Here is a 19,671-nt window from a genome sequence, read left to right as displayed (position 1 = left end):
TGAATGTGAATATGGAGAGACCCAAAAGAGAAATCAAACTCCTTTTTCTCTTTTGGACAGTTTTTTTTTCTCTGTAGTTTCCAATCGGGAAGGAAACATTTTTTCATTACATTGTATCCACACAGACATGAGTGGAGGGAGGCCAGCTTTCAATCAGCAGCCCTGTGTTTCATAAAACTGTGTCTAATAGGTCCACATAAACTTGTAAACATCTAAATCTTTTTTTCTTTCTAAGATTTTTTTTGGGCATTTTAGGCCTTTATTTTGATAGGAATAGGAATTCCATTTACTTCACTATAAAGTAGTGATCAGGCTTGCAATCACTAAATATTTGCTGAAGCAGCAAAGTATTAGCAGTTGTAGTAGTAACTAGGGATGTCCCGATCCGGTTTTTTTGCCCTCGTATCTTGCCCTCGCACTCGTATCTACCGATACCGAGTCCCGATCCGATACTTCTATAATAATTCAACTTTATAATACCTCCAGACCGCAGACATACTCGTGCTTTCCGCTTCAAGCTGCTTCCGTGTTCTACTTTGCCGGCATTTAACCAACACATCTGCAACAAAGTGATGTCATGCCGCACGCGTTGCTGTTTCTGTGTGGAGTCAAAAGGGTCTAACTCTGTGCCACCGCATAACTATAGATGTGTTAAAAAATAATGAGAATATATATACATATATATCCGAGTCCTGATCGGGAGGTAACGTCCGATTCCGATCGAGTCTGAAACCACGTGATCGGGCCCGATTTCCGATCACATGATCGGATCTGGACATCCCTAGTAGTAATAGAACAGTAGTAGGAGCAACATAATACACAAGTAAAGTTAGTAAAGTAATAGTACAAGAAAATAAAGCCAATAAACTGGAAAAGGGAGAAGGAAACAAAGTAGTTGCTCTCCCCTCTGGAGTTCCTTAGCAAGGAGTTAAAGTAGGAGTTAATACACTAAAACTAGACTAATGTCCAAGAGGACCAGATGTGTAGCTCCTCTGCCTTTACTGTACACAGCATCTACCTGTATATACCCCCAGGTGGTCTGTGATTGGCTGCAGATTCCCCAGTCAATAATGTGGCAAGGGAGAAATGTAAAGCTGTGGCCCAATGAGCCCTGGGGGAGCAACACAGCAGCACGTATTAGCACATTTTAACATTCACACATTCCCCTAAAAGAGGATGTAATGGAAACATGAAATCTTTGATTCATCATTTTAGAAACAGTTTCCTCGTCCGTGGCAGGATTTACCTGCTGGTCACCTATTAACCACTCATTCCTCCCTCTCACTGTGCAATATATACCGTTTTCTATACTACTTGGTCCGAGGTCTGCTGTGTGATACCTGTATCAAACACATAGGCCTACAGTAAGCATACCAGACTGAAATGATGAAGGTCTTGAAACTAGCCTCAGGGATTTTTGTTAAGACAAGGCTTCAAGATAAGGTAATAAAGCAGGACAGCCTTAAGGCCCTTATCATGTCAGTTGTTATTTTACTTTAGTTCTGTATATTCCTGAACAAATGTGTTAGTTAAACTGGCCCAAGCCAGTTGACAAACAGATGGGGACCTTGGAACTTCCAACAGTTATTGCTAAGGTTGTTGATGTACATTACTGCACTTTGCACAAGCACATACTGTATGGCCTAAGACACTAACTACGAATGATTTCCATCAATGATGCGGCAGAAAATCAGCTATAGCTGTGCTTGTTCAGACAGGGCAATGACTCTGAACTTAGCATAGCTGAGGGCCAAACTTCTGAAAAGCACTGATTAAATGAACCTGCTTAAATCTGCAGCGAAGCAACAGGTCATAACTTGGAGACAAAAATTATTTGTGTTATTTGTATTTGTACAAGCAGATTGCAAGTCAAATGTGATTCTTTGGATTTATGCACATAGTTACACACCCTCAGGGGTTTAAATCTGTTTGATTGACATCCTGTTGACATCCTATTGTTGGGGCAGCATTAAGTTGAGTGACACGTAGTATGAGGAGGTCCTTATTTTAAAGAAGATAAAATGTATAAGCCAGCCTCACTATACTGATATCAATGTTTATTTCCAGTAGGAGGAAATTAATGTATATTTTAAGATATTGTTGTGCAACTTGCAGCACCACAATGGCAGGGCATATGCATTTTACACAAAAGCAAGGATAATTTTTCAAGAAAGATCCTTTTTTTTTTTAATATAGCTTATTGAGCAATTATTGTTTTCAAATGTGAATTGATTATTCAAGGTCCATTGTCTTTAGAGCAGTGGGTTGGGCTACTTCATTTAAAATACGGCTTTGCCAAGATTTTCAAAATAAGACAGTCCTTCAAAAAATAAATAAATAAACAAATAAAAGAAAAAAATAAGAGAAATAAATAGATGCACACAAATACAGGCGTATTCCTAAGACATTAACTGAAAGTTAATGATCAATATGAGGTCACTGTGTAGCTGTTTCAGTTTTGCTTTAATTAGTCAAAGCTCAACATCAGTGAAAATTCAAATAGGCGTGTCTTTGGCTGCGGACTTCCTGTCGCCACACAGGACGTCATCTCCGTTTGAGCATAAAAACAAGTGCGCACTGAAAACAGTTTCGTACTTTCTTTGCAGTTTCTCTGGACAGTTACGAAAATGGTGCAGCAACTTTCCAAATCTGGAGCGAAGGAGACTCCTCTGCTGAAAGCTGGTCACCCTCCGGCAGGTAAATGTTTGCGCTGACTTCGAGTTGCACTGTTGAATTTTCTAACTACATTAAAGCCAAAGCTTTGTTGTTGTTTTTCCACTGCTCGCACAGATAGAGAGCCGTGCAGACCGAGTCGTTGAAAGTAACATTATTTTATCAGATTTTTTTTCATCCTGTTATGATACGCCGGTTAAAACATTGTAATCGTATCGTAGGAAACTAATTGAATCGCTGATTTCTGTGATAATGCTGGTTGCATCCCTCGGCCGACGCTTGTGCAACCGTGATTCACGCACTTTGTCTTCAAACAGGCCGCTGGTGAAAGTAACTGTTCTCACCTGCCGAACCCTCATAGACACGATTAACGCATGCAGAATCCTGTCGTGCAAACCGAATTCTATTAGAAACAATATGCCGTTTTCACAGCAGCCATTTTGACATATCATAGCAGGGCAAACACAGGTGTATAATTAAAAACATTAATTATGCCCCCCCCCTCCCCCGTTCCATTTAGGTGCGCGTGCGCCATTGCTCTGGTAACGTTATGAGCTGGAATGGCCGTGACCCATTAAATAGAACGGGACCATAATTAATTTGATCTATTTCAACAGTTTGCCCTGCTTACTTGTCAAAATGGCTACCGTAAAAAGGCCCTATTTGACCATTTTTTTGTAGTCTGCCTCCTTATTGCACGTGTAGCCTACTTATAACGCCAATTTTTCTTTAACATTTTGAGTACACCATTGCTTGCTTGTAAAGACTCATTCACGTTTTAATGTCAAAGATTTTGCATCAGTGGCTTTGCAACCTTTTCTGTCTTGTAAAGTATACTTAGTAGTTAAACCAAAGGTTATTAAAGGGTAAAAATGTAGTTTTGTGTAATGTAAATATTTTTTGTTACTGCTTTAATCCCCTCAGATTTGTAGACCATTGTTTTAAAACGTAGGCCATTCGTTCAACTTGGACTCCAGTTACTGCCAAGTAGTGACCTACTTACCATATGTTTGACCATCTGTATAGTGTCTTAATAGCAATATTCACTGCAAAAGCAATATTTCTAGGCTGAAGATTGTTTACAGTTTTCCATAGTTACAGAAAGGAGTCAGGGTCCCCAGCATACTGTAATCTTTAAAATCTGCTAAACACAGGTGCAACAGAGCTGATTTTTCAGGTAACAATTTACATTTAAACCTGTTTTGTTCTCTGGGTCAATAGTGATGGCAGGAGGTAAACGGGTAGCCAAAAAAAGCTTGGAAGACGGTTCCAGCCATGGAATTCCAGAGAAGGAGACCAAGAGGTCTGATAAACTGAGGTAGGCCTATGATCTGCATCTGTAATATAAAATGCATGAATTTGAATTGTAAACTAAACCAAAGGACATAGAAATGCATTACTTCACACCATAAGTTTAAAATTATTTTGATAATGTTACTAACATTTGTTTATGTTCTAACAAGTTTATTGAAACAATTTGTGGTCTTGCAGCAGGTCCCTCACTACCTCTAACAGGATGCAACAAGTTAATATTCTTCTGGCAGGAACTCTTGACAAAGTAAACAAAACATTAATTTATTTAAAATGGCCAGTTCTTATGTTGCATTTCAAGTTAATTCATACTAAACAACTGTAACTGGCTGGATTAGTCCCAGTGCTTCTCAGAGCCTTGTGTGTAATAAACTCCTGCCTGATGTATTTGCAGCTGAGCCATGACTTCACAGAGATGCCAGTGAGCGTGAGGCACAGCAAGTTGCGCCCTGCAATCGAGAAGCCCCACTGCCCGCGGATCTTTTTCATCCAGCAGCCGAGGAAGTTTTGAACAACCCGTGTTCAAGAATGCCCCAGAGGGAACCATGTCAAGTCAACTGTGAAAGACAGACGTGAGGCGTTAGACATGAGGGGACTGACAGGTTGTGTATAAAGTGTCAGTGTTTATGGAGAGACTTACTTTGTAGGCTGTGCTTGTTTGAGAGAATATTATCAACCAGCATTTAATGTGCCTTTCCTTTTTATAAAAAGAGAAATGCTGTACTTGTATTTCCCAGCTGATGAAAACCAGATTGTGTTTTGGGTATGTTTATGTGAGGGTTGGGGGTTAAGTGAGGTTTTTGAGATGTTTTTTTTTTTTTCTCTTTCTCCAGTGACATCTTCACATGTATTGCTTGGCACTTACTAGATTTAATAAAAAAAAAAAAAAATTGCATGGCTAGATATCACAATATTGCAGATCTCCTTATTCCTCAATGTTTATTTTGAAGTAAGCTACATGGCCATTAGGTGGCAGCAAATGGCTTTTTATTAAACTCAAATACACTCAATTATTGTACTTAACATCAACTGTAAGTTGCATGCACCAACACACTTAGAACCTTCATTGCTTTTTCAAGCATTTATTCACTTTTATACATACCCCTGTGCATTGCAACAATTGGTGTTACATAAGGCGCCAATGATGAAATCCTGACTATTGTGATTTTTAAAAAAAAAAAAAAAAAAAAAAAAGCCCTCCATGTTAAAAGAACTTCTGTAGTATTGCTGTTAAATTTTCTGAAAGTAAAAACTTTTGGGAAGTTCCATTAAAGGCCTACAGAACCCACTCGGCTTTGCTTAAGGGTGTGTACATGTATAGTAAAGGGCAACATAAAAAATATTTAAAGTCATTACCAACACGTTCAGTTTACCAGATGTCTTGCGGAAAAATGCCAAATGCGCTTGCAGAGACATTCCCTCCAGGGCAGATCAGATTTTACATAATTTTCAGTACTATGTTAGATTAAACATCCCAATTTTATTTAAACTGAAACTGTTTTAACAAATATTCATTTCTTCCTAAATATGCTCTCTCACACCTTACATTGAGGAAATAAGTGTGCACATACTTAATACTTTACTCTTTGGGACTTTTAAATTAGCAGGCAGTATAAGCTACCTGACCGTGGGGCATGAACACGGTCTTTGAGTAATGTTATACTTGTGCACACTTTGATGCTACAGAATGTGTCTTAATTTATCAGTTTCAATAAAAATCCTTGCAAGTGTAAATACTATAGCCACTCCGCCCTCGAACAGGTTGAGTGTTAACACCCAATCTTGTGTGGTCACACATGGGCCTTTGTAACAAAAAGCCCACAAATGATATCTGCTCGTCTGTTTGCCAACAAAGTACTGGCCGATAGCCTTGTAAACACAATGTGCCGAACTTAAATTCTCTGTAATGCTCATGCTGTTCACACATGCCTTTGATGCCATCTGTGTGTACAGTTCAGAGACCTCTTAAGCACTGTTTGAAGAGTGGAGCATTTGGTGGTTTTCTTACTTGCAAACGGTGCATGTCACTGCCAGTGTCTGCCCATACCCCCCCCCGCCATCTAAAGAGCCTCACTGACCCAGTGACGCCCACCATACTGCTGAGAAAACATTGCACACCAACTGTATAACTGCCTCACACACAGGAGTGTGTGCAGTCTCAAAATGTACTATCACCACAGTACACTTTATGTATGCAGGTTTACTCATATTGCAGTTTACACAAAAATGCAAAATGACACTAGGAAAACAATGATTTTATGACATTACACTTCTGTTAAACACATCTGGTGAGACAAATTTTGCACATAGAACAAGCTGCATAAAATATTGTCACCTCATGAGGTCACCATAGACTAAGGTGTGCTGTGAGCTTCACTCGACACTGGGTGAGTCCAAAAGTATAGAAATCCTTTCCAGTAAGCATTAATTTGCACTTTTGCATGATTAGAAGTAGGGATAAACCGATTAAAAGCGAATTAAAAGGTGCGCTACAGCTCTGTGTCTGTCCCTCTGCTTTGGTTTCACTCACCACTGAGTCTGACTTAATGTCCCGCCCACAACACTATCTGACTATCTTTTACTGTGTTATGTTGAAAGTTTCTCATTTATTAAATAATTGCTTAAAGCATTTAAACAAAGTTTTGTGTTGAAGTTTGTAACATTCCAAAATCTTAATTTTGACTTAAAGATTTTCCATTTTCACTGTAAATGCATATTGGTTCCAAATATCAGTTATCGGTTTCATTAACTACTAACAATCGGCATCTGCCTTCAAAAACCAGTATCGGTTGATCCCTAATTATACATTCATTAGATACTGTTGTATATCCCTGCATGGTGAAAACATTTTAGCCTCTCGATAGAAGTAACATTTAAATTAAGTTATATGCTGATATGTATTATGACGCCTATAGTAGACTCAGAAAGTAGACTCAGCAGTACACACAAAGCTACTGAATGACATCCTGCTTTTAACAGCCACTAATACAAACCTAAATCAATTAGGCTAAATTTACATAAAAGCTTTGACTCATGTTTCAACCCATCCTTTTGTATTATGCGTTAACAAGGAGGAAGTTACAGAGTATACTTGATAAGATTGCTAGTAGAGGGACAACTGGTCATTTTAGATGTTGGTATCAATAGGCTATTTAAAGTGAACCTAATTTTAATCTGTTACAGTGCTCACATTCTTTACTGAAGAACACCATGTAATAAAAATACTCCATTACAAGTGTCACATTTGAAATTGTATTGGGGCTATTGTTATGACCCTATAAACCAGAGAGTAACCATTGATGTTAAAATAACTGAAGGAAGGATGGGAGGCGCATGCTACAAAATTATCAGTACAATTTATTAATATTACAAACAGAAAATGTGCAGCAATGCTCCACGTAAATGACAAAGCAAAGACTAAATTACAAACAAAATCCAAGAACAAGATAAACATTTCAAACACGCTCTGGTAAGCACAACCTGCTTCCAGCCAGTATAACAAAGGTATGGGAGAATAGAGAGGGAAGTGGTGGGGTCTCCTCCCTCCTTTATCCAGGGAGCTGAGTGAACACAGGTGTACTCACTCAGCAATCACCAGCAATCAACCTGGAGAAGAGAGGGGAGGCACACACACAACAGACAAAATACAAATCCTTACCTAACACAATGTAGTAACACAAGTATTAGCAGCTACATGTATTATAGTAGAAGTGCTTGTTATAAAGACTGGCCCCATTCAGAGTGATACATCTTTTTTTTTTTAATTTAATTTTTTTATTGTTTTTTTTTTTTTTAATATGCAGACATACAGAACAGAGAAACACAAACTGAACAAGAACAAGAACCTTCTCCCACCCCCCACCCTCTGCGGTCTCGAGGAAAACAAAACAGAGTGATACATCTTTGATGCAAAGCAGCATTTTCATGTATCCCTTGGATAGTTTCATGTAGCAATGCACCGTGTTTTATAAGCTTCTTTATATCTTGTGTGTAAAATCCTAATCTGCAGAGTAGCAAATGATAGGCATGAGATTAATATATGGAGTAAAAAAGTTCTATGGTTAATGAAGTAATCGTTTCACCTCTACTCTGACATGAAGCCTACTGGTGCATTATAAAGTTGCACAAAATAAAGAGGTTTAAAGTAGCCTACCAAAACTGTGAGTTTGGTAGTTTCCAACTTCAATGTTAATTTAGCCAATCAAAAGTGAGGCCTTTACCTGTTTAATAATAATACGATAAACAGAAGACTTATACTTAAATGTGGCCTGTAAAGCTGTGATACCTCAGTGTTATACAGTATGTCTAGGCTCAGCATATTTAATTTGACTACCAAAATAAATAAATGAATAAAAGATTCAGTCATTGTCTACCAGAAATGTATTCCTGGCAGTGTGGCTTTAAACAATATTTAGACTTTTAATTTGGGAAATAAAACCGTTTCTCATGGTTTATTTTCAGCATCAAACACTTTTATTTTATGAGTCGTAATGCCCTAATAATTTCCTAGGAAGTTTTCTGAAATAAAAACAACTTCTGGTGCTTATTAGAGGGAAAATTGAGACAAAGCGATGTTGTGCTGAGTTTATTAGCAGGACTGAAAGAACTGATCCATTTAAACAAAACTACAGAATTCCTAATGAGTAGATAAATAAAATATGGAAAATCCAAGAGATTAAACTATTTCAGAGACTTTCTTTGGGGGGGGGATTGGGAGGATTTTAAGGACTTCAGTATTTCTGGATATGTCTCTGAACCAAACCCGTGATTACCCCCCTTAAATTGCAAGCCTGCAGCTTAGCCTGCAGCTTAGTTGTCCTAATACATGTATCTTGCATCTCTGTCGTGTCCATGAGGCATTCACAGAGAAATGAGGAGGAAGAGGAAAAGTGGAGGAGGAAGGAGGGGGGTAGTTTGTCTTGATTCCCTTCCCTCTGTGGATGTGCCTCCCTAGATGACCTCATGCGGGGAGGAGGAGGAGCCCAGCGTCCCGTAGCCTACCTTGGTGGATCAAGTGGGGATTGAGTTCGTTTGGAGATACGCTGGAAGACTGGGAAAACTTTTTTGGTACTTTCATGTCCATGACATTTATCAGGTAAGACTTTAAGAAATATTCACACGTTGGCTGTGTCGATGGAATTAACCCGGAGGTGTCGGTTAACCGGGTCACAAAAGTAGAGATAAATTGTTCCTGTCAGGAGTTTTAGTGGCAGTTTGTTGGGAGGAATGTCGGGACATGCCCATTGAGCTTCCGTCAAAACCAACGGGAATGACAGCAGTGTGTTTTATTTATTCAGGGTATATTTAGCCTCTTTGGTCGTTGTTTTATGTGTCGGTTACGTTACTTACGTTAAATATTACCGTTAGCTAATTGAACATCAAGCTCAGTTGCTATGTTAGCTCAAACATTTCCTACAGGTAGCTAACGTTTCCGTTTGGTTTGGTGTGTGAACTGGAGCTAACAAGCCACAGTGAAACTGATTAGTTAATCCAGAAAGTTGACCGTTGGAGTTTTGTCTTTTATTACGTACATTTATTTATTACATACATGCATGTTGTCTTGGCATTAAAAACCTCAAATTTATCCGAATCAGAATCTGCTTAAATGGCCAAGTAGAACACACAAGAAATTTGACTCCGGCTTTTTGTTGCTCTCAAAGTACACACAGGAATAGACATGAAAACAAGGACCACAAAGCTGAACAAGGTAAACATAAACATTTGACTAGCTAGTTTGTACAGATATAAGTTTGTATATAAAACGTGTTTATATACACATAAACATACACACATACGTACGTACATAGCTACGTACAATAACTTAAATACACTTAACTTAAAAACAATCTACACCTCAATTGATCATGATGATAATAATCATTAGAGCCTCAGAACAGTGACAACATGTCACTGCAGAACAGCCTAAATTGCTTGTTACTGTATGTGTTAACCTTTCTAAAGATGAACAGACATCCAAGAACTTTTGATGATAGGTAGCCTAATACTTATTGTGGATTAACATCCTGCTCAGTAGGATACAGATGTTTTGCAACAAGGTTCAGTACTTTTCTTATAACTGTGTGGTCTTGTTTGATGCTAATGTTAGTTTGCATTTTGTGATTGGACACAGTGGTTTTCAAACCAGAACCCAACCCAGATATAGTAGTAGGTTTAAGTCTACAGGACTGTAATCTTGTTCGCCCACATAGATTGAGTCATTGAAGTATGACCACTGGCTGTAAACGACTATTGCTGTTTTCAGCATATTTTATAATGATCCCTTTGTAACTCAGCCAGGTGCTTTGAAAATCAAAGCTCTGTTTTCCCCTTCAGATAAATTGCTTGTAAATGTCAAGATGTAGCTTTGATCTTTGAGAATGCATGAAGTCATCGATTCAGTGTTCTTTCAAAAAAAGTGTTATAAAGTCTTCATAACCTCTTGGCGTTCTATCTGCCATAACATTAGCTATTACCTGTGTCAAGTTACAATCTAGCTTCAAGGGCAATTCCACTGTATATATTGATTTTCCAATTTCAACTCAACAGGTGGAAAAGGCTTTGCTGCTGACAATCATGCTGACTGCCAGTTAACCTGAAGATAGTCAGTATTAACGTTCCAACATAATTTCATGCAATTTTACGCTGATTATGGAACCAATACAGTGGATTTGCATGCCTCTATGCTAGGGCTAGAGCTACCCCAATTGTCTACCAACTGCAGGGTTATGAGATGTTTGCACTACAGAGCACTCATCTTATTGAAAGGGCCACAAGAGTCTGCCTCCCAGTCTCTACAGAGCCTGGTTCCCATGGTCCCCAGCCAGTTGGCCAGTAACAGATGCTGGCATCAGAGTTGCATTGTTATGGCTGAGGAGGGAAAGTTATTGGAGCCAGTGACCCGACCGACAGACAGCACATACTGAGTTGATGATGATGATTTTGTACTTTTGAAAGGGGCTACACATTGCAGAAGCACATGGTTCCAATAGGAAAACCAGATTTTTATAAATTAGTTGGGTTCAGGAAAGGACACCTACAGTCAGCATACTGTTAAACCAAGATTTTATTGAATTAATCCTGTATGTTGTGGTGTGGGATTCTGGATTTGGGATTTCAGGACACTTGATACCACAAACCAATCCTGACCACAAATAAAAGCACCAACATAATGTTCTGTAAAACTTTTAGGATGCTCTCAAACCTAACTTATATTGCACGTTTCAAATGAACTACTGTTTGGTGTGTTGGGCTGGTATGAAAGCTGTCATTCAAAACTCTGGTAGGTGTTGGGCTTTGTGACAGTTAGATATGGGATTTTAGCTTGACTCAAAAGCAAAAGTACAAGTCTCTATCTACTTATCATGAGAGCTCTCAAGGAAGCAACCTCCTATGCTATCTGTAAGTAATTTTCATAATGTGTCATGGCCAAGACATTTTTCACATGTCAAATTCAGTGAGGTGGTATTAGGGCATGTTGTGAAATAATGGTGTAATTTAGCAGAAGAGGCAAGAAGCAGTTACCCCCTGAGCTTCTGAACTTGAATAAAGGGTCGTTATGCACTGTTTTGTGTTTAATGCCATGCTGTAGAGGTGACACTATATTCTGCAATGAGGTCGCAGGAGTGATCATAAAAACCTAACATGGCTAACACTGCAAAAGTATGGTAATACTCAACTTCCTATGTACTCTTTATTAGCATTCTCAAAGAAGACTCATGCCATGGACATCATATAAAAATTCCAAAGTTCTGAAATGCCTAGATATTTACCAGGAAAAGAAATCATGTTGCATTCTCTGCGTTGGGATGAAGGATTATACACAAGCCTATACTGGCATATTCTGTAATTTAATAAGATCAAGTTTCTTAAATGCTCATAATATGTTTTGTATAAAAATGCCTTGCCTTACCATTTAATTTCCCCTCCTGTCATCTATTAAAACATTGCAGAATGACAGCAATGCATATTGAGTTGCTTTTGTGTTTCAGTCTGCTGAATTACATACCAATAATTCATTCCTCATACCAAAACCTCCATATATTCTGTAGTATGAGTTGAAAGTCCAGGTGAGCAAGCGTGTGTATGCAGTTTTAGGTTTATGCATGTGCATAAGTGTGCTCATGCTTGCATGTGTGTATCTAAAGCACGTGTGTGTTTGGAAGTGCTTCTTAGTAACAGCTGTTACTGATTTACATTTTTGTCAAGCTTTTTTGAAAGCCCCAGAGAGAGAGAGAGAGAGGTGTAGTGATGCAGAGTGCCTCAGACATACCAAAGTGTAAAATTTCGTATTCGTTACAAGTTACTTACAAGTATTAATTTTGTTACTAAGTATTCATTTTGTTACTAAGTATTCATTTTGTGATCAATTTAGTTGACATTGGCAAACTGATAAAGCAGAATTAGTGTTCTTTCCAATGTGTCATGATTATTTTAGCTTTGGCAGCTAGTGCAGTTCTATCTACAGAAATTGTCATTTTCTTTCACAGCAAGAGGAAAACAAACCACCTAGACCCGCACAGACTTTAATTAACATGACTTCTATGATCAGCAAAGATCCAGGAGACTGCAGGAGAGTGTATGGTCTCCAATAGCTGTATGAATGGGACAGCACTTTGTGAAATCACAAACCTGGATAAAGGCATCTCTGTGGCAACTAGACTGTGAGGCTCGTATTTAGTATTGAGTTTTAAGTTTAGTAGTTGTACAGTAGTAGTGGTGGTGGTAGAAGTTGTCATCATAAGACAAACTAGTAGTTCTGGTTACTGACATGTTCATACTCCCAGGAAAATGTCTAATGATATAAGTAGTTCACTCACTATAGATAAAGTGAGACAGGCTAAGAATAAACCTGCACTACAAAATTGACAAGTGGGTGTGGCATCTTATCTACAAAGTGCTTCTTGGTCTGAAGCCCTGTTGAATTCACATTCAGATTCAGAATACTTTGTTGATCCCCAAGGGGTAATTCATGTTTATAGTCTGTCCCATCCACATAAATATGCACTGACTAAAATTCTGGCTTACTAGGCATAGTATTTCATTTAAAGTCAGTACATTATATGTGACCCTCTGACCGATAAATCTTAGCAAGAGGAGAATCTCTCAGTGTTTGCGCAAACTTCTTGTAGACTTTAAACACTACTGTTAATGTTTTACCCTTAATCAAACACCAGGCTTCCTGGGAGGCAAATGTCAAATTAAATGTAAGAAATAATGGTACAGCTTTATTTATTTTTTTACTCCAGATGTTCATTAACACTTGATTGCTATGGTAAATCAGTAATAGAATGATACTGTAATCAGCAGTGATAGCAGGAGTTAATGGCTTTAACTCTGATTAGATGATTGTTGTTACGCAGCATGCAGTTAAATATCTGGTGCTGGCTGATGATTTCAGAGGAGTGGTGGTTGTTGGTGTGATGTAAGGAGTGTGTAATTGTTGTAGAGAAGGCTCAGAGTGGAGAAACTGGTATGTGAAAGCTTAGGAGACCCACTGCACTGTTAACTCATTCATAAATCCATGTCAAACTCCGATCTGTCAATGCTAAATCAGTGTAGGTTATGTAAGGCTGTGGCTGGCTTAGTTTTGATTTTAATCTGGTGAGGATGTGCAATGTCTTGTCTTTTTCCAACATTTTAGTTTCAGCTTTAGTTTCCATGGCCTGGGGTGCAACTGTGAATTCAGAGCAAGGGTTGCACTCTAAAACATGCCTTGACACTTCTAGAGCAACACTGCTGGGATAAAAAGACACAGTCACTGCTGCACCAGCATGTAGGCCTGTGTCTGGATTTATTCATCAGTCATATTAGAAAAGATCAAGGACAAGTGGCCCCAGAGGGTGAATCAGTCTTTTCAAAATGACAGTGCTTTTCCCATGGCAGTCTAATGAGCAGATCAGACTTGTTATCCTTTTTAATTTCACGCTGAGCCATGTGGCTAGTCCTCCTCAATAAGAAACTAGCTGGCTTTGCCCCAAGCTAGAACTTTGAATCAGCCCATGTCTGTGACTGGACTAGTGATGTCACGATACCAGAAATATAGTAGTCAATACCAATACCATCGAAATTCCATAATTCTCAATACCCAATTTGATACAACTGTAAAAAAACAAAACACTATAATTGTGGTGTTCATTTTTGAAGATTATCTTGCTGAACAGAACGTGCAAGTATCATTAGCTTTTGTTTGCCACAGAGCTTATTTTGGATTATTGCAAAAATAAGCTCTGTCGCCTAAATATGTCATTCCTGCAGCACATTCCTTGCCTCCTTGGAGCTCTGTTATCTCATACTTTGAAAACGTAAGCATCAAGGTGCTGTTTGTCAGACGTCTTTTAATTTCTTTTAATTCTTTAAAGCCAATTGCTGCCAATTGGCTTTAAAGAATGAAACAATGATGCTGCACACTCTACTTCCTTTCACTTTTAAAATTGCAATTTTAAATGCATATTCTTGTGCAATTTTGGCTGCCAACATACACAATATGCTGATTTGGTGATTGATTTTTGCAAGTTGATAACACACTACCCACATCATACTCAGAGGTTCTGGATAGAACCCTGGCATTTAATTACCCTAGATATGCTACACCTTTTGTAGTAGTGTGTTTGTAATTTACAAGTATGCACTGTTGTACTAGGTACACCATTTTGTCTACCTCATGTTTAAGTTGAAAGTATCTTGAAGCTTTTTGGGTAAAGTCAAAACTAACAGAGTAAAATGTAATTGAAATGTTTAGCAAGTAGACATGCCTGTATGATCTGTTGCAGGGTTTTAACTGTTGGCCTGTCAAACTATACAAGCTGGGGGTGTAGTATTAACAACTTAAAAATTGTCTTTACTCTTTAATGTCAGCTGTTGGCATTCCAAGACATTTCCCTTTTCTGCTCATAAGATGAATATCAGCTTCTCATAGGCTCTAAGGTGGGGGGCTGTGCTGAAAGCAATTCAAACTGGTAGACTAGTTACATAAAAATGTCTGTTCTTTTGTTATTTCCCTTCCACTCATGTGAGTGTGAATAACAACCTTTGCTTACAATGGCCGGCACTGAGACTGTGCTGTCCTCCATACCTACTCCCCACACTTCCTCCTTCAAGGGTTTGTTAGTTAACTTCCCATTGTTTATGGACCACTTGAACTCACCGTCCAGGCCGGGCCTGTTTCCTGCACTCAGTGAATGGATAACAAAAGAATAGATAATTATGGAGTTCACAGGAGCGTTTTAAAAAAAATCTGATCACTTTGAGGCCGTGTTTGAAAAACTAACTAGAGGGTCAGCCGATGGTGAAAATGTCCATGTTGCTATGACAACTGTGTGGAAATCTGTGAGTGATCATTCATGTAAAATTTGTTGATGAGGAGAGCTGGCAGGGCGTTTCAACAGGCTAGAGATGAACGCATAGGTGGGAAATAGCTGTTTGCTGCAATCCTGGAAGAGTGGTGAAGTTGATCTGAGCTTAAGGGTGCTCTCTCTTAGGGCTGAACGATTTTTGAAAATAATCTAATTGCGATTTTTTCCCCAAATATTGCGATTTCGATTCGATTATTTTTTTAAGCTTTGTCTTCTGTATTATTCAACAAAGACAAACAATAAATCATTTTATAGTATGAACAACACACAATTACATACTAGACAGTTAAAAAAGTAAAATTATAGTATATACACACACACACACACACACACACACACACACACACACACACACACAACAGTGTATTTTTTTTTACAGTGCACAGAGAGGAGCTGCCTCCAGCCCCTCCCCCTCGTGAAGTTGCGTGCTGCCGTGTGCACTTGCTCAGAGAGGCTATCGTTGCGTTAGCTAGCTGCTGGTGTTCTTGCCGTGGGATTAACTGTACTAATAAAACCGTTGAAACACCGCGGCCACGCTGCTGTGAAAGCTCCCCGAACGTCATTTATCAGAGTCTGGTTGTTACCCCTCTCAGTGGCAGCTCCTCCACTCCATATCTTTATAACGGAGCTAACCGCTAACCGGAGCTAACCGCTAATCAGAGCTAGTTGCCAACCGAGCCTTCAGTTCTGCGTGTCTGTATCCATTAACTGCACGTATGGACTCGAACCAGAATAAAACCCTTAATTTTATTAAAATGGCTGTAAAAGTTTTAAACTACAACTCAGAGTTGTTTGAATGACAGAAATCAGCTCAAGGTACAGTGTAGCGTTAGCATGCTAAGTTGATGCTTTCTCTGCGGAGTGCAGACTGATTTGCTCTCGCGAGTCATGTGACCAAATTGCAGCCTTTGCGATTAGGAAATCGGGTTTTAACATATCGCGATATTATCGCAAATGCAATTAATCGTTCAGCCCTACTCTCTCTATTATGTGCCAAAACACAATAGACAAAGCAGGTTCTAACTCACCAACCACCAATGTATGTGAAATCCTTCCCTGCCAGAGGAGATGGGGTCAAACAATCCTATTTCCGTTCTATATATAGCTGTCTTCTCAGATGACTGTGGTAAAGCTAGATGGCTCTATTAACCACATGTCACATCTTCATTGTGTAGGTGAGGATCTTTTCTTCCTTATAACATATATGGAATTGAACTCTATCAAGTCAAGAATGACCTGGAAAACATACATGTTTATAACCCAAGGCCCCCCTTTACCATCCTGGTTTCCAATTTCTCTTCTGTGAAAGGAAACCTCTTCATTGTACAATAGACCAGAGTCCTTTTTATTGTTGCCTTGAGCTGTTCCAGGTAACACACCATCCACATGTGAAGGTCGTAGAGCTGACATATGCTTGGTTGAAAATGCCAGCTGTGGGGAAGCATCCTTAATCGTACATGTTATTGCCCAAATAAGGTCTACACTGTGTGTTTCTTCAGTTGCTTAGGACATTTTGAAACATGATGAGGACATATGATTGACTAGGTTGTTGGTTTCTTGACATAAACAGAGAGGCAGTACCCTAAGCACAATACTGTGCTGTTTCTCAGCCGCTTCTGTTTGATCTTGGGGTGTCTTGCACAGAACAAATGTGAATATTGAGAGTCTATTTTGATCATTCAGCCTGTGTGTGTCCACAAAGACCTGTGAGCCATACTGTGGGACTTTCACTGCTCTGATTTAATATTGAGAGGCCCCTTCTGAGGGGGCATGCTTTGAGGCTGATATCCAAACACAGCGTAAAAGCATAGGGATAGACCTTACTTTGAGTGCTTGAGGAATCTTGATGCCAGTCTTGCTGCATACCGTGCAGTCCATGACTTATCTCTGAGGAGACTTTTTTTCAAAGGTCACAGTTATATCCCCACCACAGCTTCAGCCTAGCTGCATTTGATGTTGGTTGTGGTGTCTTTGCTATTGTAGGATCCATCAAATTTCTTTACATCTACCTCCAGCCTAAGGCTTAGGCAATTTCAACACATTGTCCTCACACCTGTTTTAAAAAATGTATTCATGAATACAAAATACTTGATGAAGATACTCAGACTAAAATAGTTTGTCTCTGCAGGGCAAGGGTGCATCATGTTAGTGTTATGTTGAGGATTTCTTTAGTATATAAGTAGATGTAACTGAGACCCATGGTCATGTAAGTTGTCAGTTCATGGTATAGCTATAATTAATGTTTGTAAAATGTTAGTAAAATGTCAGCACTCCGCACTCATATCAAAAACACCAGATTTCTAGCTTATGTGACAAGTGTTAGCTGCAACAGAGGATCTTTAACTATAAGACAATTATATCTTATATATGGTTTGAATGCTGCCCCAATTTTCACAATGGTTTTGGAGAGCTAAAACTGCATAGCACACATTGGGTGGTTCAGGGGGCCAGGGAGTTTAGAGATTTCCCAACATACACAGAGTTGGTCTAACGTAAAGCAACACCTTTACAACCCCAGTTATACCTGCAAATATTGGTTATATTTTGATTTAATTAGTGCAAAGAGCCAGTAACATATTACTAATTGTACTGTCTCCCCAATACTTTCACTTCACTGTCTGGTAGGGCACCTCTACCAGACATTGTTGGAGTCAGTACAATAAAAACATCATCTTGATCCCTGACCATCTGTGGCTATTACAACCTAGTGTCATAGTTGTCTGTTCAGTTGGCAAGAATGTGTCAGTGTCTTGTGGGGGAAAGCATTCACACTGTTATTGGATGTAGCACAGGTTCTATATTTATGTCATGGCTCCCAGCAAGCAAATGACACTTGGTTTGTTTACAATATATGTTATCATCACTATGTCATTGTTAAATCTGTTTTTGACAACAACACTGTCATAAGACACGTTTGGCTTTCTTTCGAGTAATGTTCAGGGCTTAATTCCCCCCACCTTTGATAAAAATTGCCAATGAGGCACACCTCAGGATAAAAAGTAATGACTGTGAAGAGGTGGTGTCTCATTCTTACTGTGGGTACTGGCTGTGTGTGTCTGGTAGCTGTGATGGGGGTGGAGGGGATGGAAGGAATTTGTCATGTTGGCTTTTGGAGTTTCAAGAGGGCGTTTCTCATTTCCTTTGGGTTAACCTGGGTGATGTTTATTGTTACTGTGGAGATGAGCAGCCAGCTCCCACACAGCAGTCAGCAGTTCACTGACACTATGCTATGCTATGCTATCCTATGCTATGCTGTGCTCTGCTATGCTATGATGTACTATACTATTCTGAACTACACTATTCTGTACAGATAGGCACCAGTGGCGGCTGGTGATAATTATTTTTTGGGGGGAGCTTTTTTTTTGGTGAGGGGGGGGGGGCAGTACTTTGAAATTGGGCAAAACAACCAGCACTACTTTATTTAAACAACTAGGCCTATGTATTTTATATTTAAGAAGAGCAAGACAATATGATACAAGATTCAAGTTACAAACATAAGAAGATAGTGACTCTGAATGAGTTTTTTTTTTTTTTTTTTAACTATATCCTCCCACCCACTACCAAAAAGTATGTTAACTACTTGAACATACATTTTGCTCTCCTTTCCTTCTGGCAAGCACATTTCTCAATGACTCTCTGATTAAAGTCAGTCATCTCAGTAACAAGTCTCTTTTCCATGGACAGCATGGCCAGTGCATTCAGCCTCTCCTGGGTCATGGTGTTTCTGAGAAAGATTTTCAAGGTTGAGAAGCACCTCTGGTCATCGGTGTGGTAATGACAACAAGGTGGCACAGACAAGGTGGTCTGTGAAGGAGAAACGCTCCCTAGTGTGTCCCAGGATGGTGTCACAGACCTATAGAGATAATAATAAAAAAAAAAAAATAAAAAAAAATATATATATATATATATATATATGGTGGGTAGTTTATGACTTCATATTTCATTTGATCATTTATTTTTATGTTGCCAATTTATTCTTTTCAAGATGCTGTTGTATAATATTAAAATTATTATATTTTTTATATTTTTGTAAGGATTTATACCAAACAAAAAATGTTTTCTTGAGTCTGTAGAATATGATATGTGGGCAGGACATCTCTGCAGCACAACAATAATGTAAAATGGTATTTTGACTGATTTCTATAACAAACTCACCTTCTCCGTCTTCTGGACTGAGCACCCGGCGCCTCTTTGTTGGCCGAGAACCACTGCTTTGCTCACCAATGGAATGGAGAGAGTTTCTGCAAAGGACAAATATAAGTTATTATAATATTGGCAAAAGAGAAAGAGAGTTAATAATGAAAGAGAAAGCAAATAATGATCATATTACAGGAAT

At 38.8% G+C, this 19,671-nt stretch overlaps 2 protein-coding genes and 1 long non-coding RNA gene across 9 annotated transcripts in view; all 3 read left to right on the top strand.

Annotated features, from left to right (window-relative positions):
• Window positions 1-2,509: 2,509 nt before the first annotated feature.
• dap1b (death associated protein 1b) lies at window positions 2,510-4,892 on the top strand. Of its 2 annotated transcripts, none has more exons than XM_036004532.1 (4): window positions 2,510-2,697; window positions 3,895-3,991; window positions 4,168-4,231; window positions 4,379-4,892. In XM_036004532.1, exons 1-4 carry the CDS (start codon window positions 2,628-2,630, stop codon window positions 4,493-4,495), a joined length of 348 nt encoding a protein of 115 aa, XP_035860425.1. In that variant the 5' UTR covers window positions 2,510-2,627; the 3' UTR covers window positions 4,496-4,892. The 2 variants fall into 2 exon arrangements, with proteins under 2 accessions (XP_035860425.1, XP_031154599.1); XM_031298739.2 differs by having other exon boundaries at window positions 4,165-4,231.
• On the top strand, window positions 2,704-3,722 carry LOC118495646. The gene is made up of 2 exons (XR_004898137.1): window positions 2,704-3,547; window positions 3,606-3,722. It is a non-coding gene; the product is annotated as an uncharacterized LOC118495646 (long non-coding RNA).
• A 3,932-nt stretch (window positions 4,893-8,824) lies between the features above and the next one.
• tanc1b (tetratricopeptide repeat, ankyrin repeat and coiled-coil containing 1b) overlaps window positions 8,825-19,671 on the top strand; it is a 107,379-nt gene continuing 96,532 nt past the window's right edge. For all 6 annotated transcript variants that reach the window (XM_031298707.2, XM_031298690.2, XM_031298699.2 and 3 more), the window contains exon 1: window positions 8,825-9,079. The gene's annotated coding sequence lies outside the window, so the exon portion shown is untranslated. The remainder of the gene's footprint in view (window positions 9,080-19,671) is intronic.

The sequence above is a fragment of the Sander lucioperca genome, chromosome 8 (genome assembly GCF_008315115.2).
Source record: "Sander lucioperca isolate FBNREF2018 chromosome 8, SLUC_FBN_1.2, whole genome shotgun sequence".
NCBI classification, from domain to species: domain Eukaryota; kingdom Metazoa; phylum Chordata; class Actinopteri; order Perciformes; family Percidae; genus Sander; species Sander lucioperca.
The sequence above is the reverse complement of the archived record's forward strand: the minus strand, read 5'-3'. Positions and strand labels throughout refer to the sequence as shown.